The sequence below is a fragment of the Aquarana catesbeiana genome, linkage group LG06, assembly GCF_042186555.1.
Source record: "Aquarana catesbeiana isolate 2022-GZ linkage group LG06, ASM4218655v1, whole genome shotgun sequence".
In the NCBI taxonomy this organism is placed as follows: Eukaryota; Metazoa; Chordata; class Amphibia; order Anura; family Ranidae; genus Aquarana; species Aquarana catesbeiana.
The window spans coordinates 386,229,540-386,255,161 of NC_133329.1; the positions used below are offsets into that span (position 1 = coordinate 386,229,540).

The 25,622-nt window shown below is 42.5% G+C and overlaps 1 protein-coding gene across 3 annotated transcripts in view; it reads right to left on the reverse strand.

The window, feature by feature from the left end:
- The window catches only part of ZRANB3 (zinc finger RANBP2-type containing 3), a 471,114-nt gene that overhangs the window by 422,977 nt on the left and 22,515 nt on the right, over positions 1 to 25,622 (reverse strand). For all 3 annotated transcript variants that reach the window (XM_073634288.1, XM_073634289.1, XM_073634290.1), the window contains exon 2: positions 2,540 to 2,692. In XM_073634288.1, coding sequence (XP_073490389.1) covers positions 2,540 to 2,685 — 146 coding nt within the window. In that variant the 5' untranslated portion in view covers positions 2,686 to 2,692. The remainder of the gene's footprint in view (positions 1 to 2,539; positions 2,693 to 25,622) is intronic.

Below are 25,622 nucleotides of genomic sequence, written 5' to 3' on the forward strand. Positions count from 1 at the left end.
ATCCCTGTGACTTGATATATCTGCAGGACAACTTGTTCTTTTGAAAAACAACAGATTTACTGGCCAGATCACCAGATCAAAAGAAAGCCTAAAGAAAAAAACGAATGCAGCCATCACAAACAAGAATTGGTAAACTGCAATATAATAAAATGTTTACCTTTGGGTTTAAATTTAACGTAAAGGCAAAAGGTTTTTTTTTTATTTTAATGCATTCTATGCATCAAGATAAAAAACCTTCTGTGTGCAACAGCCCCCCTCATACTTAGCTGAGCCCGATCTTTCTCCAGCGATGTGCATGAGTGTCTCGACTGTCCCTCCTGATTGGCTGAGACATGAGCTGCTTGCTGTGGGGGCACGAAAGGAGGGAGGAGCCAAGAGAGCCGACGAGGGACCCAAGAAGAGGAAGATCCAAAACTTGTACAGAGCAGGCAAGTATGCCATTTTTTTTTTTTTTTTTACTATTAAAAATAACAAAGAACACAATACTTTACAATCACTTTAATCCAGATGATGCGTTAAGGTAAAAAGTAAAAAAAAAAATTTAAAAATGGACTTTAGCATCACTTTAAATTGAGAAAACATCCGGCCAACCGTGTAACATTCATGTCCTTGTGGACGTTGACATCCTTGCGGACATTGACATCCTTCTGACCTGCTTCAAGCCGGTTTTGCATTTCAATGATCTTTTGTGGAAATGCAAAGCCCATATGGGGCACTATTCCTCCCCACTGGCACCAACGGGGCACTAATCCTCCCCACTGGCACCAACGGGGCACTAATCCTCCCCACTGGCGCCAACAGGGCACTAATCCTCCCCACTGGCGCCAACAGGGCACTAATCCTCCCCACTGGCACCAACAGGGCACTATTCCTTACCACTGGCATTATTCCTCCCCACTGGCACCAACGGGGCACTATTCCTCCCCACTGGCACCGACAACAGGGCAGTATTCCTCCCCACTGGCACCGACAACGGGCACTATTCCTCCCCACTGGCACCGACAACGGGCACTATTCCTCCCCACTGGCACTGACAACGGGGCACTATTCCTCCCCACTGGCACCGACAACGGGGCACTATTCCTCCCCACTGGCACCGACAACAGGGCACTATTCCTCCCCACTGGTACCGACAACGGGACACTATTCCTCCCCACTGGCACCAACAACGGGGCACTATTCCTCCCCACTGGCACCGACAATGAGGGGGGCTATTTCTTCCACTGGCATGAACAATGGGGTGCTATTGCTCCCACTGACACCAACGGGGTGCTAGTCCTCCCACTGACACCAACACTGGGGTACTATTTCTCTCACTGATACCAACAACTGGCACTTTCCCCCACCGACACCTACAATGAGGCACTAGTCTCGTTACTTCCACCGACAACTAAGCCCCAGGCATTATTTAATCCAAGAGACATGGGGCTTTTCTACTCCCACTGGCCACAGTCCAGCACCCCTCAAGTCTGAAAGAACATAATCTGGCCTTTTCTTTAGAAAGTTTGGAGACCCCAGATTTAGAGTCCCTAGGCCTTCATCCACTGAATACTGAGCCAAGGCACAGAACAGGAAGTGCTACATGTACCCAAATGGGTTAAATTTTTTCCTTTCCAAGAAAATTAGCAATGTCTTATTTTAAGGTCCATGTTGAAAAATTATCACCGTTATTAACCTTTGGGAAACGGATTACTCTGTCAGAGATAAACTTTAATTAGCAAAACACCTTACACCAGGAGAAAAAAAAATAAAAGCAATATTACAAAAATTTGCTGTTTTCTCAGCATATTATTAATTATAACAGGATATTAAAGACGATCCCACATCCGTAATTAATAATCAAAAACCACAAACTAGAACTCTTTTCAAACAAAACAAATAACCGTAACATTTACATAATAAAGCTTAGACAAAAAAAAAGTAACAAGCTAGCAAGCACCAGTAACCTAAACCTAGGAATACATCCAAAGATAAAAAATTCAAAACGGAAATCTACTCAGAAACCCGTGAACTGAAAAAAAAGAAAATCTTCTTGTAAATTTTCTTGCTAAAAGGTTTGTTTCAGGCAACAAGATATGTATGTGTTTACCGTGATAGGAAAAAAAAAAAAACATAAAAAAAAAAAAAAAAAAAAGAAGAAAATAAACAAAGGTTTTGATCTTAGAAGGTTCTGGTGAATGAATAAAGATGAAACAAGAGGGCAGCGAAGGGGAACCACAACTTGTTTCAGACCCATTAGGGAGGGACGGTTGTCAGTCGGACTACCGGGTTTTAAGAGACGTTAAAGTTTGCCTTCTACATAACAATCGGGAAGGAACTCAGGCGAGCAAAACAAAAAAGAAAAAAAAAAAAACTCTTTTTAATGTGGAATAAAAACGTACATTCACCAATGGAGCAGTGGATGTATCTACTTTTAACCTTCACAATGCCAGAAGAAGTCATCCCCATGTAAACACACTGTGCCTGGCAGTGCCATACTGGTCCATCTGTACCCGCATTAACCTGCTTTCCCCAAATAATATAAAGAAAATTGTGTTACCTTCCTTCCCTATGCAGGGCAAACACAATTCCTTCCTTCTGAAAAGGCAACAGACGCTCCTTCAGCTTCTCAGGAAGATAGGATAGACGCTCATTCACATCTGCAGGTGAAACAGAGTCCTTCTGCTTTTTGTCTGTCTTTGCCATTGTTTTACTGAAAGAGAACAGAAAATCTTCAGTGGTATTTTAATTAAAGGTCTGTATTTTAAACTTTCCTTTCAATCGACCCATGGATATGAAATGACAGATTTCAGAAAAACGCAGTGGCTTTCTAATGTCTATAACCAGGGCTGGACAAATCCCAGGAGCCACTTAGCCAATTCTCCTTAAAAAGTATAGCTGGCACCTAACTTTTGGGGGCTATTAATTATTTTAAAAAAAGCTGGCTTCTAAAAAAAAAAAACTGCTTGGTCCTGGATTGGACAGATTGTTCCAAATTAATTTGTCCACCCCTAGTATAAAGCCCCATGTAACACTGCACTTGGGATGAAACATTGGGGTTGATTTACCAAAACTGGAAAGTGCAAAAACTGGAAGGTGCAGCTGTGCATGGTAGCCAATCAGCTTATAACTTCAGCTTGTTCAATTAAGCTTTGACAAAAAAACCTGAAAGCTGATTGGTTTCTATGCAGAGCTGCACCAAATTTTGTACTCTCCAGTTTTTAGTAAATCAATCCCAATGTTTTGAGTCACCCCACCTCAGTGACTGGCACTGACAGCATCTGCCATCAATGACCCCGCCCCCCACCACCACCATTACAATGAATATTTCATCAAACCAAACTTTCACATTTGAAACAGCACCGCTCTCTGAAAAAGTGGGCAGAGAGAACATACATTCACTTCTAACGGCACGTTAGTCTTTATGTACAGTATATTCTTTTTATTATCATTTATACAGGATTTTTATAGCACCAACAGTTTGCGCAGGGCTTTACAATATGAGGGCAGACAGTACAGTTACAATACAATTCAATACAGGAGGAATCAGAGGGCCCTGCTCATTACAGCTTACAATCCAAAAGGGAGGATCAAGTCACAGAAAAAGGTAATAAGTGTGGGGGATAAGCTGATAGAATAACAGATGTTAGGTGGAGGCAGGAAAAGTTTTCAGGGAGACAGAGTGGACAGAGTAGGAGATAGACGGATTGGGGAAGGGAGTTCCATAAGATGGGAGCGGCTCGGCAGAAGTCTTGGAGGCAAGTTCCTCTTAAAAGTTAGTCCACCCACTTAGTCCACTTACTAAAGCCCCCGTCCAGTTTATTTTTCAATTGGATCTTTCCTTACCTTCTGTAAAAAAAAAAATAAATGTGACACCTTGCTGGGTGGCTCTCAACCTAATCACCTAATCCCTGAGCTATGGCTGGGGTGGGCCAATCAAGCGCTGGACCTCCTACCTACTTGTCCCCAAGTGCCTCTTTTTCATTTACATTTAGCATTTGATATTTAGTGGAAATGCATCTTAGTTATCCTCCCTCCAGGAGGGTTCCGTCTAATATCTAATCCCAAAACCTACTCTTCATTCCTAAGTCCCGCTAAAAATCGTAGGGAGACCGAAGATTCGCAGTCCAAGGACCAGGACTATGGAACTCTCTACCAACGAACATCCGCTTGGAAGAAAACCATCAGGCCTTCAAAAAAAAACTTAAGACCTACATCTTCTAAGAAGCTGGACGACACAGGACGGATAAGCGCCTTGAGGCGATTCAGTTCGCATTTTCAGCGCTATACAAGTCTTTCATTCATTCATATCTATCTTTGTAACTTGTAACTGTATGTACTACACTCCCTGCGAGGAGGATCTTGCTCCTTCCAAAACACACTGGTCTGCACGTGATGTAAGGTCAAGTATTCAATAAAAAGTTTGAACTGGAAAAAAATTAAACATTTGAAAAACATTTTTTTCAAAGAATACATTTTTCATCAGATGAAGGTGACAACACTGGACCTCACCCAAAAGCTCCTGGGAAAGCCCAGGATTCTAAATCTCATTAGAAGTTTCTCTTGCTTTTCAATCCTCATCTTTCTTAGGATCCCAGTAGAAGGACCAGTGATGCCACCTCTGCCTAAGAAAGTTTGCTGGAAGTCCTGGCCTCAGCCAAGTATTTTTTTATATTTTTCCTAAAGTGGAAGTAAAATTGTTGTATTAACAAGTGGCTGACAGGCAGGGTATTTATGACAGAGACGACCCTATTGGTCTCTCTTGCCTTAAATGCACCCTTCTGCCTGTCAGCCGTCATGTTCATTGAGCCGCACTCAGCTCAGTGAACATTTACGGCCCTGATCGGCTCCGATCAATGCCAAGGCAATGCAACTCCGGTGCACATGCACGGGCGTGGCATCATCATGGCCTGGCCTATCAAATGGCTGAAGGCACGTGACCCGGAAGGAAGACCAGGCGAAGACGGTCCCAGTGCTGCGCTCAAGGACACCATATGGCAGGTAAGTCTGTCATAATGTACCAATATTCTGTGCATACTAGCACATTGTGGCATAACTCACATGGGGGGCTTTAAAAAAATGTTTTATAGCGGACTTTACTTCCGCTTTAAAATGTTTTATTCTTTTAAAGCATTCATTTGTTCGGTAAGGAAGCTGCAGCTAAAGCAAAAAAGACATTTGTAATGTATCTCCCTGAGGATGATGATAAAGAGCATAAGATAGAAGATATCTAGTTAAGTAAAATAAAAATGCAGCACTTAAAACAAGTGAAATAGAAATAAGATCACCGAATGAACACAAAAAAGTCCACAATGTTATCAGTGAATAACTTCCCCCAGCGAGTTCAAACTGAGCAAGTGAAAATGCCAAGAAAAGTGTTCCTCTTCCATGTGTGCTCCCTCAACCACTCAGATTTACCAGAGAGATTGTGACTCTCATATGAGGAGTCTAAAAACACTTGTCGTTTCTATAAACACAGACCACCACAGGACTTGGCAACTCCCAGGATCGCTTACCCCAAATTCTCAGTCAGGGCCAGGACATTTTACATGAAAAAGGCAAAGAAACGGCTTCCAAATGGTGTAAATCCAGCATATACTTTACTTAAAATCGGTTAAATACACTTATATGAATGCTGTACATAGAAATGATTGTGAAACTACAATTTCTAGAATCCTGGCATGCCCGCAAGTGCAAGGACTCAGCTCCGTCCAAAACGTTTCGTCATAAACTATATGATATGTAAGAGTTTTTAATCGATTTTTAAGTAAAGTCGATTTAAATAATTATTTAAAATGCTAGTAAAAATGCTTGATTTAAATGAATTACATTTAAATCATCATTTTTAAAGAACAACTGTCATCTCTGTCCCGCAGCGGCTCCTCCTCTGATCGGCTGTTGACTCACCGACAGTCCCATTCACTTTAATGGGATGGCTGGTTGATACAGCAGTGACACAAAGTGAGGGACGTGGCGGCAGTAGGTGAGTGGATGCCCACTAACAGGGACTGCCATGATGGATCTGAAACTGACAGGTGGTAAAGACTTATTCTTGCTGGTAGTTAGATTTAGTTTAATATTTGCAAACCTAGGTTTCCTATTTAGAATAACAAGCGGTCAGGTTAGTAAAACAGCAATATCAGAACAGATTCAACCAAACAGCTTGTATTGTATATAGGTTTGCAAAACAATGGGATGAACATTCCTGAACTTGGTTTTATCTCATGGTTACTGTGAAATTGTGTGAATGCATCAATGCAGTAATAGTGCATGTTATCTCAGCTTGCAGAGCTTGGATTCATTGAATGAGTTTACCAAAAATTTAAATATTGCAGAATATACAGCCTCATGCTACATAACTAAGCTCCATTTCACGCTGAATAAACAAAATTATTAATGTATCCTAAATAGAAAACTATCTTTAGATTTTTACTCCAAAAGCATTTTATTAAAATAAATTTGAGAAAAAGCAAAAAAAAAAATTACATTGATTCAACCATTTCCCTACCCGCCCATTGTCATGTGACATTCGCAGGAACACGCTGTCCCTCCAGACGGGCGTCATATGACGTCCTCAGCTTTCCATCAGTATAGGGAGCCAATGCGCCTGCCCGGCAACTGCAATGTCTGCTGGGCACAGGCGATTGCTCGTGACAGAACAGGAATGTGGATCTGTGTGTGTAAACACACAGATCCACATCCTGCCATGGGAGAGGAAACAGACTGTGTGTTCCTAGTATATACGAACACCGATCTCCTCCCCTAGTCAGTCCCAACCCCCACAGTTAGAATCACTCCCTAGGTAACACAGGAAGGGGGTGAAAATGCCCTGTATTGAAGTGGTTAAATAAAAAAAAATTTAAATTCAATGATTTAAAATAAAAAAAAATTTAAAAAAATCAGATTTTTATCCACACTGGTTAATGGAAGCAATAAGCGTTTTTATACTCATTTATACTGATTTTGATACCTTTAGCGCAGTGATTTATGTTTAAAACTTTGATAGTAGATATCTGTCTATCCTAGCACAACAAAATTCCACCCTGGGACCTGTTGCAATGCTCACTTGGCAGCAAATGTGGAGCAGAGACCATTATTCCAACCTTTTACTCTTCTACATAGAAGAATGTAATGCCGTGTACACGCGATTGGAAATTCGGCCAGCAAAAGACCGATGAGAGCTTTTGGTCGGAAATTCCGTTCGTGTGTATGCAATTCTGACGCGCAAAAAAACACGCATGCACAGAATCAATTACGAGACTGAGCCGCTCAGTCTGGTAAAATGACCGTTTGTAATGGAGATGGCACATTCGTCACACTGCAAATTTTTAAATCTTTCAATGAAGCGCATTCTCTATTTCTTTAGAAGAATGAAGTGGTTTTGCTGCTCATATTCACACAGACTTCTCACAAACGTATTTCTTTATTATTTTATTTGATCAACTGAATAATCTTTTTGGTTTTTAAAGTCAGATCTCCCTAATAATGTTTATAATTAATTCTTATAGTCATTTTTAATTTTTTTTGGAATCAAGATCTCCTGTTTTGTTTTGTTTTTTTAAATTATTTTATAGTGATCTCCATTTGTTTTTTTTGTATGTCACGTTTCCACAACACCATTATTATCTTGTCTTTGTAAATCTCAATGAGGTTAGTTGGTGTCCCTTGTTAATTTGACATTGTATTTTTTAAATGTACCTGCCTACTCAAAAAAAAAAACTGTCCTTTTTGAAGTAAAACACATAGGCAAGTATTTCTGAAAACAAAATACACATTTATTCTGGGTCATAACAAAATAAAGAGGAAGGCAACGCTGGAGAAAATGTGGAGATTTGCAAAGCCTTTGTACCCCAGGGTAGACATTAATAATTTTACAGTCAAAATTGGTGGCCTGAGGAGTCCTTATAAAATAGTGAGCACAATCCGGTCCAGGACTACAAGAGATCAGGAACAGCAGCAGATGGCATATCTGTCCCCAGGCTGTGATCATACAACAGCCTGCATCTTTTGCCAAACCAGACTGAACACAGGCCATCACTCTCTGGTCTTCCTTGGACGCTTCCTTCCAGGCTGTGGCTTTGGTGTTGGAGGTGTGGCAGGAGGTGGAGGAGGAGGAGAAGGACCATGGTTCAACTCACAAATATGGCTTTGACTTTAGAGTTGGCCCCTCAATCCCTTGTTTAGGGCTTGTAACATCACTTCCTCACATAAGAGGCGTTGGCCCCATTTCCAGCATTTGCAGGATGTATGCAAAGTCCTCTTGAACACTGTGGGGGGTTCTGAGGGCTGCAGTAGCCTTCATAAATAGGCCAATTGCTGCCTCCTTCACGTTACTCCTTTTCCTGCCACTTTTTGGTGGAAGGCGGAGGGGAGGGACCTGCGATTCTGGCAGGCTACTGGGCCCGGCCACCTCCTAGCTGCCACTTTCTACGGCCTGGCTGAGGCTTTCCTGTGTATGAAAAAGGGCCATCATTTTAGTTTTTGGTTCAATCACAGAATTTTCAACTCATGACTGTTGCAAATGTAATGTTAATAAATAGAAGACTATCATTCTGACACCAGCATTTTTCATTCTTGTCCCAATCATTTGTGGCTACTACTGTCTATTGATATGTAAACCACTTTGTGAAATCAGAAATCAGTGATCAAAATTAGCATATATTTAACATCATTAATTTGACAACCAGAAATATTTTGAAGAATGCCATACTTGGCTCAAGCTGGGCTCCTCCACATGTTGCTGCCTGGAAGGCCCAGGTTGAACGTCAAAAGCCTCAGCCGGGGGGGAAGGAAGTGTGGAAGGAAGACTGGAGAGTGCTGGCCTGGGTTCATTCTGGCCTGCCCAAAATGCAGTTCGTCGTAGTATCATGGGGACATAAATGTCTTCTGCTGCAGCTCCTGATCTCAGGGAATCCTGGACCTTCTTGAGCTCCCCATTATAAGTGCTCCTCATGCCACCAATTAGGGCCTTCAAATAGGGGATGTCTGCCGTGAGGATCACCGGCTTCACAAATTCCACCAATTGATCCAGCGCTGCTTCCCCTTTGTTTGTTATAATAGGGGTGGTTTACCTGCCACAGACAGTGCAGCTCCCTGTACATATCAACGAATATGGGCATAAAGTCCTCGTCATTGAATATATCCATTTTCTCTGCAAGACACAACACAAGACAAACCCCAACGTCAGGCGAAACTCTCCTAATCTTGACCCAATATAGGCCTCAATCTATAAGTAGTATAGGCCACTGATGCACCAACTTAAAATTGTACCTTCGTTATAACGATCTGCGCTTCCGCTGAACCTTCCTCCGCTCACAGATCGCACATACGACGCACGCGTTACTGTTTATATACACTGCACGTGCGTGAAACTACGCCCGCGTTGCCCGCCCCTGACGTTCTTTCTAGAATATTCCCTGCCCCGTCTCTATCGACGCAGTGGGAGAGGAACATGGCGGAGACACAGTAGGTGCTTAATAGCAGCAACGAGGAGGAAAGCCCAGAGCAAGAAACGTCCCGATCCAGGAGGAGAAGATTTAGGGCCTCAAATATGTACTTTGAAGAGATGGTTAAGATGGTGGACATATTGAAGAGGGCTGACTATGATGGGAAGTATTGACCGTACCTAAACCCAAATGTGAGAAAGGCCAAGATCATGATTAAAGTTGTGAAGAGTCTGCACCGAAATTTTGGGGTACGACGATCTAAGGAGCAACTGAGGAAACGCTGGTCGGACCTCAAATTAAGGGAGCAGGATCAGTACAGAAGGATCAAGAGCGTGCGTCTAAAAAGTAAGTATTTGTCATGTGTTCCTATTCTTATTATTACTTGCATGCTGCGCAATGTGCTTTTCTTTACTGTCAGACAGTTTAAAATGGCTCCTTTGATGTTCGTGGGCACAGTAATCAGTAAACATCGTTCGTTTGCAAATAAATACGCTGTTTTTGCCAGATACAGGGTTAACTACATTTGTTCATGATAATTTGTATTCAAAGAAGTTTAGGACATTGTTGTCTAGATGTGTTTCAAACTAGAATGAATTGCAAACTTGATTCAGTGTAATGTAAGGAGAGGACACTAAGCAGCTGTTTACACATCTGGACTCTGGAGCACTAGCTTTTAGGGTGTCCTACACAGGTGCTCCAGTGAATACTTGGGGTGTCTACATGTGTGAAAATTGGCCAAAAAAGGGAAGTATTCCAGGTTTGGTAAGGGAAAAAAAAATCATGTCTTCAGCTTTGAACTCTGCCAAAACAGACAATTGTACCCCACTTCCAAGCAATGTTTCATATTCCTATTTCTGTACTCAAATGTCTGTGTGCAAAGTATACCTTTTGTTTCATTCTCATAGGGGAGCAAAGACTCGGAAAATATAAGGACACCAGGGACCCCCCACCTCCTGAAGAAGGGGAACAAAGGTCACAACCTGAGGATGTGGAGGAAGGAGATGTGGTGGAGATTGTCACCACAACAAGTCAGTGTCGGACACCACAGATTCAGGTAATAGATGTATGCCTGCATATTTATAATACATGGCGTGTATTTTTATTTTAGGTTATGTTCAAGTTGTGGTACCAAAATCCAGTTTTTTCACCAGTGACAGTGCACAACGGGTGATCCAGAAAATCATGTTTTGTAGTCGTGATTTGGACATTATCAAAGATAAAACCAAGGAGATTGAACAAAGACTGAAGAACACGATTGATGTACTAGGGAGAATTTAAATCCTAAAAAGATTTTTTTTTTTTTTTAATTTTATCTAAAGTTTTAATACAGTTTAAAAGCCAAATTTGGAAGCTGCACACAGTGTGTCAAATGTGCTATCTGCCATCAGGGGATTTCAAGGTATGCATTTTGTGGGTGCAACCCCTTCCTCCCAACTCTAGTAGGTGAGAGGAAGTGGTTGCACCCCCAAAACAAGTCCATTGATCCCCCATGATGGAAGATAGCACATGTTGACATTCGGTATGGGATCAGAAAGGAAATCCCCATTTTGACTAACAATTTGTGTGCATCTTCTAAATTTGGCTTTTATGGGGGTGACCACCCCATCTGATGAAGGCAAGATCAAGACCTTCTTCACACTATAAAATAACTGGTATTGTCTTCTTTTTTGCAATGTTGAACTTTGTAAGTTCCAGAGTTGTGTATGTTATGTGTTGTAAACATGCCTGTTTCTGTATTTTTTTCAGAAATTTCAAGGTAAAACTTTGAAAAAAATAAGTGTTTTTTTTTGCCGCCAAATGTTTTATAAAACGCATACGTGAATGTGCACGGAGTAAAAGGTTTTATACTCAACAATGTGTGGCTTATTCTTTCAATGATCAATACCATTTTTTGTGTTAAGTTGGTGTTTACAGTGACAATGGGTGTTATTTAATCATGGAAAAACCACTTGGCACTAAAAGTGCACTAGGAGAACCTAGGAGACAGCAAAAATAAACCCAAGCAGTAAATGAAAATCAAGATTTTATCTGATAAAAGAGAAAATTTATTCGAAATGTGCTGGCATAGCAATGGCCCCCCTACCCGTACAATATTCTACATATTTTTCTTGCACTTCACAGGCGATTTGGGGGGGCAAGCCAGGACGGCCAGCTTTCAGGGCCATCATTGGAGTTTCTGAAAGTCCGGCCTCAGGCCAAACTGAGGCAACATAATTAGGAATATTACACCAAGCCCCCGCACAGCACGAACTCTACGATGAGCACGTACCCGCAAGATGGCTTCAAAATGGTCAGCTGGTCAGAACGAACTAAACAGAACACACTGAAGAACAGCAAGGCTTGTGAAGAGCGAGCTGAAAATCAGTAACGAGCGGACAGGAACTCACTGAAAAACAGATACGAACTGACTTCATGCACTGAAAACCAGATACAAACCCACAAGCACAAACTGAATAGCAGTTACATAGTTACATAGTAGGTGAGGTTGAAAAAAGATACAAGTCCATCAAGTCCAACTTATGTGTGTGATTATATGTCAGTATTACATTGTATATCCCTGTATGTTGTGGTCATTCAGGTGCTTATCTAATAGTTTCTTGAAACTAATCGATGCCCCCCGCTGAGACCACCGCCTGTGGAAGGGAATTCCACATCCTGGCCGCTCTTACAGTAAAGAACCCTCTATTTAGATTAAGGTTAAACCTCTTTTCTTCTAATTTTAATGAGTGGCCATATGTCTTGTTAAACTCCCTTCTGCGAAAAAGTTTTATTCCTATTGTGGGGTCACCAGTATGGTCTTTGTATATTGAAATCATATTCAGTGCTCGCAACCTTTCCTCATAACTAATATACTCCAGACCCTTTATTAGCTTTGTTCCCCTTCTTTGTACTCGCTCCAATTCCAGTACATCCTTCCTGAGGACTGGTGCCCAGAACTGGACAGCATACTCCAGGTGCGGCCGGACCAGAGTCTTGTAGAGCTGCGGAAGAACAGCAGTAAAACGATCTGAAAAAGCACGAGTCTGAAAAGCGCAAATCGTCTCTCACCAAACTTTTACTAACATGAGATAAACACGAGATTAGCAGAAGGAGCCCAAAGGGTGTCGCGCTGGTTATTGAACTTCCCTTTTCTAGTCCCGTCATACGTCACCGCGTTCTGGACGGTCGGACTTTGGTGTGACCATGTGCATGCAAGACAAGCTTAAGCGTAATTCCATTGGAAAAACCATCATAGCTTTTTCCAACGAGAATTCAGTTCGTGTGTACGCGGCATTAGACTAGTACACAAAAAAAAAAAAAAAATCTCCAACAGGTTTCAGAATCCCCTCTGTGCACTAACTACTGCCTTGGACTGCCTGAGGAACTCATTTCTTGCACTTAAGAAGGGAAGAAACAGTCTGATAAGCGCAAGCAGAGCTCGAAATCAGGAGAGGAGTTTGCTATTATCGAGCCGCTTATAGGTAGCCTAAGGAAATAATTTTCCATTTTGTGGAATTCTTGGATACAAGGTAAAGCATGGACAATCTTCCCCAGTATCTGATGGTTCTGGTAGATTATAAACACATTATTACTCTAAGCTAAAGAGTGAAAATGTGATATTTATAGCTAAAAATATATTAGCCATTAGATTTTGGCTTTATTTGTTATATGAATGTATGTGTGCGCATATTATATATACATATATATATATATATATATATATATATATATATTTTTTTTTTTTTTTTTTTTTTTTTTTAATATATATATTTTACACACACATTCATATAACAAAAATAAAGTATATATATATATATTTTTTTTTTTTTTTTTTCTTCACGGCTTTATTTTTGTTATATGAATAAGTGTGTGCGCGTATGTATAATTAATATATATATATATATATATATATATATATATATATATATATATATATATATATATATATATATACACATACACACACACACATATATATGTGTAAAGCTGTATTTCTTGTCTAAATGACCCTGTTTCGTCAGGAGGATGAACACAATACCTTCGATATGGAAGATTTAACACGATCAATCAAACTCTTAACTTGGTGAGGCTGTGAGCTTATCATCAGGTATAGAGTTACAGTGTTTCATGCCTAAGGGCATTGGTGTTCAGCATATGAAACTGGTAAATCATACTCTGTCAGCTGATCGATGGTTAGAGCCGTAATTTGAATGAGGACATTCCAGAGCACCCAGCAAACCTAAATCCAAATACCAAACAAGGATAATTAAATTGAAAAGGGCAAACCTACCAGAGCAGAGAAAAATAGCACAAAAGCAGAAGTAAAACCTGTTAAAGTCTTTATCTTGAAGGCAACACATTACATATTCTTAGACGGATTTTATGTATGGGCGTGTGGTGTCTATTTTCACACGGTCTATATTCCAAGGATATAACAATGGCATTATAACATGAAATTCATAGACCACCACCCAGAAAGCTGTCTAAAGAAGGAAAAGGTCAGTAGATTAGAAATTTGGGTGGCGAGACACAAACCCATCGCAAATCTAAGCAACCCCACCAACATAAATTAAAGTGATAGTAAAGTCTAGTTTTTTTTTTTTTTTCTTTAAAATTAGCAAACATGTTATACTTACCTGCTCTGTGTAATGGTTTTGCACAGAGCAGCCCCGATCCTCCTCTTCTAGGGTCCCTCGCCGATGCTCCTGGCCCCTCCCTCCTGCCCCCACAGCAAGCAGCTTGCTATGGGGGGCACCCGAGCCGAGCCGCTGCTCAGTGTGTCCATTAAGATACAGAGCTGGGGCTTAGCCCCGTCCCCTCTCTCTCCTCATTGGCTCACTGACTTTGACAGCAGCGGGAGCCAATGGTGCTCGATGCTGTGTCTCAGCCAATGAGGGACTGTCCCAGGACAGTTGAGGCTCTCATGCAACATCGCTGGAGAGAGATGGGGCTCGGGTAAGTATTAGGGAGGCTGCTGCACACAGAAGGTTTTTTATCTTAATGCATAGAATACATTAAAGTGGAGTTCCACCCAAAAATGGAACTTCCACATTAAAGGGGTTGTAAACCTTTGTGTTTTTTCACCTTAATGCATCCTATGCATTAAGGTGAACAAAATACCTCTCAGTGATCAGCACCCCAGCCCCCCATTTTACATACTTGAACCCTTGAACTTGATCCAGCGGGGACGCGCGGTCTCTCTGCCCGGGGTTCTCGGCTCTTGATTGGATAGATTGATAGCAGCACAGCCATTGACTCCCACTGCTGTCAATCAAATCCAATATCGCGAATGCCAGGGGGCGAGGCCGAGTCCTACATTCGGCCTCTATGGACACCGAATGCTGGACTTGGGAGCGCTCCCGCATGGTAACCCCCTCGGGGAAGCGCTTCCCTGAGGGGGTTATCAGGTGTGAGGAGGAGCCGTGAGATGATGTGGGATCCTCTGCTCAAAGAGGGGCTTAAACCAGAGTGCTTGTGTCTCATTACCTCCAGGAAGAGAAGAGCCCCAGGTGCTGGCTAAATGCTGATGCAAGTAGAAGAGAACAAGAAGTTCCATATCACGACCACTCACTCCTTTTGAACATTTATGCTCTCAATCTAACCCCCAACAACATTTAATCTCCAGTATATATGCTATATTGTTTACTGGAACTTCCCCCAAAGAAGGGAAAGCTTGCAAGTCATGGGAAAGAGAATTACAAACAGAACTAGAAGACCAGTGGGAACACATCTTCACGATTGCCCACAAAGGCTCCCTAAATGTGTCCATTCAGGAAAATAATTATAAGACTCTGACACGATGGTATAGAACCCCAGCCATCTTGAACAAAATTAACCCCTCATTCCCCAATAAATGCTGGAGATGTGGGGATGAACCAGGCACTCTGTTACATATTTTGTGGTCATGCCCAGCTATTCAACCATTCTGGACGCAAGTCCGAGAACTCACGGAATCAATATCGACCTACAACTTAGACCATTCCCCAACCCATTGCCTGTTTCACCACTCAGATCTATCCACGCCATACTATCGTAAGACACTGGTCTTACCCCTACTGAATGCAGCGAAAATGTGCATCCCTAGACACTGGGGTACGTCTCATGCTCCGACCATCCAAGAATGGTTCTCGCAAATTAATAAAATAGCTGACATGGAAGAACTCATTTCCATTTCACGAGACTCCCCAGCTAGCTTCTCCAAGACGTGGGCTTGCTGGACTCATTTTCGGTCAACAGACAGATACCTAACACAGATGAAATAATTCCCGACCTGACATTGCCCACCTGAGACCACCACCCAACACCCAACACCCGACTTCTATACTATTTAAACCTCTCAGCTGCACCTCTCATACACCTCATCTTTCTCCCCAGACGGCATGGTCCCCCCACCCCTAAACAAGGGACGAGTATGGGGGGTCACACGTCGAAATTAGCCCAGTACTACTCTCCGAGAGTAGAAATCAGACAGTCCTGACCTACTTCACCATAAACTATTACCAATCGTAATCTACACCACAAATGACGGAGACCGAGGGGACATTCATTCACATTCATTCACCCCTCTATCCCTCTTGACCCCCCCTCCCCCTTCTAGTTCCCTTCCCCCCCTAACTTCCCTTAGATAACCTCCCCCTCCCCCCCTCTGTTTCTTCTTTTTTTCCCTTCTCCTTTCTCCTTTACTTCTCCTTCTTTCTTCACTTACTTCTCAATATCCACACACAACCCCTCTCAAACCCCTACACGGTACGGACCTCCTAACAGAGATCCCGACCAATACCTCCTTTGAACATGTGGATTGAATTATCATACAAACTCTTACGCCTCCACCCAACGAGTGGGAATTCCCCCCCAAAATCATTACTGCAACGTGGAAGGAGGGGAGGGAAAGAAAGAGGGGGGAAAAATAAAAGGATATATTGTATGCCACCATAATTAACACTAACCTCAGACATTTAAATGTGATATTGGATTAGCCCAGACCACCCCACCATACATATACTATAAAGCACCAGTAAGAGATTTTCTATTATAGCCGATTCATTGTTATCTTTGTATCAATTGTAAGAATCTGTGTTTATTCCCCAACTCTTGTACAATTGTATGATGATACTGTCACACTATTATACTGTTTTATTTTTCTTTCTTTCAATAAAAATTTATTTTGTAAAAAAAAAGTAAAAAAAAAAAAAAAAAAAAAGAAGAGAACAAGAAGACCTGGACAGCCACACACCGGAATGGATAAATCCGTCTTTTTATTCAAAATACAGGATCATGGGGTACACAAAACAGGACTGTGGGGTGGTACAAAAATATCTGACGCGTTTCGCACTTACACCAAGTGCTTACTATGAGTAAGCACTTGGTGTAAGTGCGAAATGCATCAGCTATTTTTGTACCACCCCACAGTCCTGTTTTGTGTACCCCATGATCCTGTATTTTGAATAAAAAGATGGATTTATCCATTCCGGTGTGTGGCTGTCCAGGTCTTCTTGTTCTCTTCTACGAGGAGCCGCGAGAGCCGCCGGGGGATCCCAGAAGGGCAGGTTTGGGGCCACTCTGGGCAAAATTAGCTGCACAGTGGAAGTAAGTATGATATGTGTGTTTTTTTTTTTTTATTATTTACCTTTACAATCACTTTAAGTGATGGTGACCTCCTGACATGCCACATTTGGGGGGGGGGGGACGGGTACCCTGTTTTTACAGGCACCCAGCTCCCACTGGCCACGGCGCCAGATGAAAGATCACCTCTCCCCCCTCCCTCCCTGCAATCTTCTGGGACATGTCAAAGGTCCCAGAAGATTGCCCGGCCAATCACAGCACGCAGCACGGAACGCGCATGAAGCCACAGCCGGGTGCCCACAGTTAGAATGCTGGTGCCGTGGAGAGGAGGGGGAGAGGAGCGAGGCTTCATGCGCCCGCATCGCTGGACCCTGGGACAGGTGAGTGTCTGATTATTAAAAGTCAGCAGCTACACTTTTTGTAGCTGCTGACTTTAAAATGGGTGGAACTCCGCTTTAAGATATAAAACCTTCTGCCTTTAGAACCACTTTAAGCAACTCTGTATTCATTAAAGCGGAACTAAACTCTCTCAATCAAAATTAACCTAATCCTTATATTACTAGCGTTAGTAAAAAAATAATAATGTATATCATATTTTAAACTTTTTATTTTACATTTCTTTAGTTGCTTCCGGGTTCCAAGGCCACCATTATGTAATACATCCCAGGAGGCTTCATGGACTTTTGTTTTTTTCTTCATCTAGAAGAGGGGCTCTCTCAGTAAAGCACACCCTCCTGCTTGCATGTCTGAGCTAACAGCAGATTAAATTGCCAGAAGTAAATGCAGCACAAATCATATGCCCAACCAATAACAGATTAGGAGAAGAACAGTTCTGTACGTGTTACTTAAAGATCTCTACGACTAAGAGCATGAGCGGGTGAAACGCGTTAGTGGGGTGTGGCTTAGGAGGAGGTGAAGCTGAAGCCTTTCTGACATATTACAAACTGGGACAGCGGTCTGGTCTGCACTTCCACTTTTCATTCATTGTTGGCTATCGGGCAAGATGGGCCCCTATGAAGTCTGCACCCAGCAAAGATGGACATGGCGGAGCTTTGAGCGGCGCTTTTGGTTTGATGAGTTTTTACTCAATCTAAAGTGGTTTGTAAAGTTGCTGCCAATTTAGGAAGAACAAGATGTAAAAAAAAATGAACACTGCACTGCAGCTTTTAGGCAAACTGTTCCTTAAAGTTTTTTTTTTTTAAAAAGACAGACACTTAAGTCAACAGAAATGCAGAGTTGATCCTGTAACAGAGATCTAAAATAAATATTCCGGGAGAAGTCACTTCTACTTCAAGCTGTTTACCCAAGCAGATTTTACAATCTGTTGCAGCACTGCGATCTTTCCCTGAGTGCGAAAATGTGTGAAGTGTTGCAGAATTAGACTACTTAACATGAATTACGGCACTCATAACTCGTGAAAACTACTTGGCTCAGTGCTGAATAATCACAACTCCTAAAATAAGTCAGATCTGTTTTACGTAGTAGACTGTTATACAAAATATTAACTTCACTAAACAAAAAACATTTCTGTAGTTTCTAAAGGCAGAACGTTTTAAAATTTCTTAAATATAACCTATAAAAGTTATGTTTCTGAAGATGTAAGGGAAGCCAATACGGGAATTGCCTGACCCCCTGAACAATTTACTGTCAGCTCCCACCCTACTTACAGCCACCCTGAATTGAAAATAAAAAAAAAAAATCTTCTGCAAAAGAAGATAATTAAAAAAGGTGGATCCCAGGCATGGAACATTTTTACATTGTTTTAAAATCGGTCCAGCTTGGACCAAAGCAGCTATGAATATACCATATCTGGCCAAAGCCGCTAGTAACCACTGAAGTAAACACCGCAATATGACTCAGGCATTGCCAGATATTATGGTTGCCCTTAACCTAAAAACTGAACGCCACTCAATGGTGCCCCCCACAACAAAAAACAAAAAACACCATAGACTTCCTTTATGGAGCTTAAAGGCCATAGCAGCGATTTATTAAACAACACAGATATAAAATAATAATAAACAACGTCATACAGACAGTAACAGATCTCCAGAATAGTGTAGGGCAGCCCTCAAAAATTCCACTCACCTGTTTGCATTTTACCAGCTGGCGAAGAAGGGCTGCCCCTGGGCACGGGGGGCGGGGGCAAGCACCACTGGCAGGCGGGTTGTACCCGAGTACTTCTCCCAGCGCTCGCGGAGGGGAAGAGAGGAGAACAGGTGGCCGGATCATCAGAACGCGAGGAACACCACTAGCGGCTTTCATTTCAATAGCAGAGTGTTCCCCACACTCGCTGTCACACACATAAAGTCCCGGGACCAGGGGGCGGGGCTGATAGACAAATCACCAGTCCAATCCCAAGACGAGTGATGTGTATCAAAGTTACCTGGCCAGGGGGCGGGGCTGTATGTGGCGCCGAGCGACGGCAACACACTGCTATTGAAATGAAAGCGGTTCCAGTGATGTTCCCCAGCGCTCTGATCATCCGGCCGGCAATCCACTTCCTCTCCTCTGTTCCCCTGCATTGGTGGGCGCAGGTAGGCTGCATTGGTGGACACGGGCAGGCTGCATTGGTAGGCACAAGTGAGGCCGCATTGATGGGCACAAATAAAGTTGTTGTTAATATTCATTTTTAGAACTGAATTATGCAAAAAAACATTTAAGTGTCATTTCATGAGATAATTTATGAGGGCGTGATTAGTGGTGGAATTAGTGGCCGGGCAGGGGTTGGGTGGGGCAACTGGTGGCGAGTAACCCTTGAGGCCTGGCTAGTAGCGGAGGAGTTGAAATTTTGAGCCATGGTCTAGGGTCTTTGAAGGCACCATTATTAAAACACAAACAGCTATATCTACCACCCAAATCAACTTCAAGGCCCCCAGCCACAAATACACAGACTCCAGGACAATTTACAATCAAGATACCCTTGATAGAGCCAGATAACTCTTAATTTGTTACCGCCTATCTGGAAGGGACACCCATCCCAGAGATGGGCCCAACTCATCATTCACCAAAACTGTTAACCACCACTGTCTTCAAAGGCCCCAAGACCTCCTGTCACGGCACACCAAATCCTAAGTGCATGCTGGATGCCCTCTTGTAAGCCTAAAAACCACAAGTCAATCCCAATCACGTTAAGGTGAACACAGCCACCATGTAAGCACAACCGAGTATCAGGGTGGATAAAAATCAATGATTTCTTTAAAAACAATAAAACAATAAAATAAATAATTTATATCAAATTTAAATAAAAATTATTTTGGAGTAAAAATCTATGTAAAGATTGTTTTCTATTCAGTCCACGGCGTCCGGCCGAAGCCGCGGACTAGGCCGAAGCCGCAGCCTCGCGTAAAAACTCATGCCCGCAGCGCCTCAGGGCCGGCGCGGTGAAAAAAAAAAAAAAAAAAAAATCGATTTGCTTAAATTTTGAATCTATTTGACCTCTCAACTCGATTCAAGTTTTAAATCGATTTTTTCTCCAACCCTAACAGAGGGGTGGCGGTGGATGTGGTATACTTGGACAGAGGGGTGGCGGTGGATGTGGTAAACTTGGACAGAGGGGTGGCGGTGGATGTGGTAAACTTGGACAGAGGGGTGGCGGTGGATGTAGTATACTTGGACAGAGGGGTGGCGGTGGACGTGGTATACTTGGACAGAGGGGGTGGCGGTGGACGTGGTATACTTGGACAGGAGGGGTGGCGGTGGATGTGGTATACTTGGATTTTGCAAAAGCGTTTGACACAGTTCCGCACACACGGCCCATGTGTAAGGTAAAGTCTACAGCCTTGGAAAAACAGTTTTTAAATGGATAGAAAACTGGCTAAAAGACAGAATTCAGAGAGTAGTGGTAAATGATTCTTACTCTGAATGGTCTAAGGTTATCAGTGGTGTACCCCAAGGTTCAGTGTTGGGACCCTTACTTTTTATTATATTTATAAATGATATTGGGTCTGGGATTAAAAGTAACATTTCAGTCTTTGCAGATGACACCAAACTATGCCGTGGAATAACGTCCTTACAGGATGTCTCCAATTTACAAGCTGACCTCAATGCTCTGTCTAATTGGGCATCTATGTGGCAGAAGAGGTTTAATGTTGATAAATGTAAAGTTATGCAATTGGGGGCTAAGAATATACATCATACATACTAGGGGGGAGGACAACTGGGGGAATCCATGGTGGAGAAGGATCTGGGAGTTTAAGCTTAATAATAGCCTGCAATGCCAAGCTGCGGTTTCCAAAGCAAGCAAAGTTCTTTCTTGTATGAGAGAGTGAGAGAGATATCATTTTGCCCCTGTAGAGATCATTCGTAAAACCTCATCTGGAATATGCAGTTCAGTTTTGGCTACCAATTCACAAAAAAGATATCGGGGAACTGGATAAAGTGCAGAGAAGGGCAACCAAACTGATAAGAGGCATGGAGGGGCTCAGCTATGAGGAAAGATTAGAGGAACTGAATTTTTTCTCGCAAGAAGATAAGATTAAGGCTATGTTTCCACTATTGCATCCCCAAAGTCGCGCGACTTGAAGCAGTGCTTGTGTATTCTTGAGGTCTATGGACCTCAAATCGCATCAAAGTGGGACCAAAGTAGTGTAGGGACTTTGAAGTCGCACAGATATGAATGGTACTCATTGGAAATCATGGGGTACAACTTGTCATGTGACTTTTCAGTCCCAAAAAGGATGAAAAGTCGCACTAGTGGAAACCTAGCCTAAGGGAGGATATGATCAACATGTACAAATATATAAGGGGTCCATATAGTGAACTTGAGGTTGAGTTATTCACTTTAAGGACATCGCAGAGGAAAAGGGGGCACTCTTTACACCTGGAGGAAAAGAGATCTCTTCTCCATATACGGAAAGGTTTCTTTGCAGTAAGAGACGTGAAAAATGTGGAATAGACTCCCTCCAGAGTTGGTTCTAGTCAGCTCAGTAGATTGCTTTAAGAAAGGTCTGGATTCTTTCCTAAATGTACATAATATACAGTATCTTACAAAAGTGAGTACACCCCTCACATTTTTGTAAATGTAAAGTATGATCCAATTTGTTCCAGCAGGGGAAAAAAATCCTTCCTGATCCCCCAGAGAGGCAATCTGATATTCCCATGTTCAACTTTACCTATAAATGTTAGTATGCAGTTACAGTATCTCACAGAAGTGAGTACACCCCTCATGTTTTTGTAAATATTTTATTCTATCTTTTCATGTGACAACACTGAAGAAATGACACTTTGCTACAATGTAAAGTAGTGATTGTACAGCTTGCTATGCTGGAACAAATTGGATCATACTTTTCTGGGGTTTTTTGCCTTCCTCTGGATCAACTATAGATATAGGAATGTATGTAAATTTTTATATTTTTTCATCTTTTAAGGATTGAACTAGATGGACTTTTTTCAACCAAACTATGTAACTATATATCAGATTGTCAAATAGAACTATTGTTTGTATTATCATTACAGTGCTGATGTTCAAAAAAATGAAAAAATGTGTTCTGCGACCATGAACCTCCTTTAGGCAGATTGAAACCTGTCGCAAAAAACTAATAAACTCCCCCACACAGAAAATGTTTGTTTTCATTTGGATTCTTCAAAGCTTTGCAACCGTGATCAATGGATGGTACCCGCAAAGTACAGGCTTCTGCAGACTAATCCTCCAGCCCAGATCCGTACCAAGGAAATCAAACAAAACAAACGGTAACATTTAGCACTAAGAGCCCTTTCACACCGGGCCGCCCATAGCGTCGGCGGTAAAACGCCGCTATTTTTTTTTTTTTTTTTAATTTTTTTTTATTGCATTTTCAAGACAAACAATACATATACAACTTAAAAACTAAAAAGAGAAACTGTGGTGCCTATATAAAGTATCCCACACATCACATGACAAGATATTATAATTTGTGTTATTTATCACATGATGAGTTAACCGATGGCTCGCTTCTTTTGTATCTATTTATAGGTCACTTGAGACTTCAGGCCCTCTCTCCAATCGTAGCCAATAAGTTCTCACCACTCCCCCCCCCGCCACCCCCATCATATTATTTGAAGACTCAACCAGCTGTTTCCACATCCTCTAACCATGTACGCAAGACTCTATCGTACTTCAGCGGGCACCCTCTATTGAAGTATGTGTCTTTATATAGAGGAAGGTTATTATTGACCAGACTTTTCCATTGTGTCAATGAAGGGGGAGTGGGCTTCTTCCATTGCATGGCAATGTTTTTCCGGGCATAGAATAGCAATAGCCCTACCAATGTGCGTTTTGCCATTGTTGGTACAAGTGTTTCAATTAACCCCAATAGACAGACTTCCATGGCATGTGGTAGTGTAGTTGATGCAACTCTATTTACCGTGTCGAGTACCTCACTCCAATATTTCTGAATTTTAGGGCAATGCCAGAAAATATGAGAGAAATCTCCTGGGGAGATTCCACATCTCCAGCACTCCGATGGACATGTAGGGTTCATTTTATGGAGTCTATGTGGAGTAAAGTACGCTCTATGCACTATTTTAAATTGGATCAGCCTATCCCGCATAGAAACTAAGGAGCGGAAAGGGAAATCCCAATCATCATTGTCCAGCGAGGGTATATCAAGCTGCCAGCGAGACCAGAGCTTATCTAAAGATGGGAGAGACACATAGACCAAATGCTCATAAAGCTGTGAGGTAGGTTTCTCTGTACATTTAGTTCTAAGTGTCTTCTCCAGTCCCGACTGGACAACGATGCAGGAAGCGCGTGGAAACTGCGCAGCAAAAGCATGTGACAATTGGAGATAGCGAAATTGGTAATTATGAGGTATGATATACATGGACGAAAGGTGGGAAAGGGGAGATAAGGACATTTGTGACACTATGTGAGAGATAATTTTTATACCATATTTAGTCCATGCAAAGGGGTCTAGAAGTTTGTAAATGTGTGGCAAAGTAGGGTTCAGCCAGATCGGGGTGTTAGGAGAGATCTCGGTTGGTTTGTATTTTTCTATATCTAGACCTGCCCGCCAAGCCCGCAGGGTGGTATGCATAGATGGTGTCAAATGATATGGGGCTCAAGGGCCTCTGAATATCAGAAATTGCAAAGCTTCAAAAGAGCCCACTATCGTGGCCTCTAGGGCTGTGGAAGAGTTAGTTTTGTCAGGGTGCAGCCACCAGGCCACTGTCACCAGTTGGGTAGCCAGAAAATATTTGTAGCAATCAGGAAATGCCATACCACCCTGCGTTGTCGGCCGCATCAAAGTCGACAGCCGATATCTGGGTGGCGAGGAGCCCCAGATAAAGGATGAGAACAATTGATTCATTGTATTAAAAAAAGATTTAGGTATCCACTGAGGGGAGTGGCGGAACAAATACGTGAATTTGGGGATAATTTTCATTTTAAGGAGATTTACTCGTCCCCAGACTGACAGAGGTAAATTACTCCACGTTTTAAGTTTTGTCTTAGTGTCCAAGAGTAAAGGGGTAAGGTTAAGCGAGATGAAATCTGATGCTTGTGTGGATATATGGACCCCCAGGTACTTGAAAGTTTCCACCCATTTTAGTGAACAGTCTGGGGAGGAAGTAGTTTTGGCCGCCTGGTCTATTGGAAAAAGTATGGACTTGGACCAGTTGACCTTTAGCCCGGTGACTCCTGCAAAGGTGTCTAACACATTCAGAACACCCTGTAAGGACGGGCCAGCATCATTGAGGAACAGAAGCATGTCATCTGCGTACAGGGCCAGCCTCTCCTCCAGCAAGCCAATACGAAGACCTTTAATATGCGGGGACGTACGGAGCGCCTCCGCCACTGGTTCAATAGCTAAGGCAAATAGAGCCGGAGAGAGAGGACAGCCCTGCCGGGTTCCTCTGGTGAGCCTAAAAGGGGCCGACAGTCCACCTCCCAGTCTCACCGATGAAGTGGGGCGTTTGTACAATACCTGGAGCCATTGAATAAACAACAAGGGGAACCCCATTCTACGCAATGTTTCCCAAAGAAAAGGCCACTCTACGGTATCAAAAGCCTTTTCTATGTCAAGTGAGGCTATAGTTCTCGAACCCGTGTTGTGATGTTGGGCATGCATGTTGGTATGTAACCTTCTGAGGTTGACATCCGTGGATCTACGGGGCATAAAACCAGTTTGGTCCGAATCAATGACTGAAGGTAATAGGGGATATAGTCGTAGAGCAAGTAGTTTGGTCAAAATTTTAAAGGCGTTATTTAGCAATGCAATTGGCCGGTACGAGGCGCAGGAGGTTGGGTCTTTAGAGGGTTTGTGTATTAAAGTCAGATATGCAAGATACATGGAGTCGGGTAGTTTGCCATCCTTCAGGCATATATTATATAACTGGGCCAACAGGGGTGCCAGAAGGTCTCCATGCGACTTATAAAAGTCAATTGGAAGGCCATCCGGCCCCGGCGCCTTACCATTTGGGAAGGATTGGATGGCATTTAGAACTTCTAGGGCCGTAAACGGTCTAACTAGTGTCTCACGCTCCTGATCCGACAGCCAGCCCAGCGCCAAGGGATCTAACAGGTCCCGTAGCCGCACAGGCTGAAAGTCAGAGGGCAGGGTGGAGGTATATAACTTTTCGTAGAAAGCAGTAAACGTTTGTAATACCTCAGAGGGTGAAGTCACCATGTCTCCATCAGCAGTCTGCAGAGTGGAGACAAGCGTGAGTGGTTGGTCATTC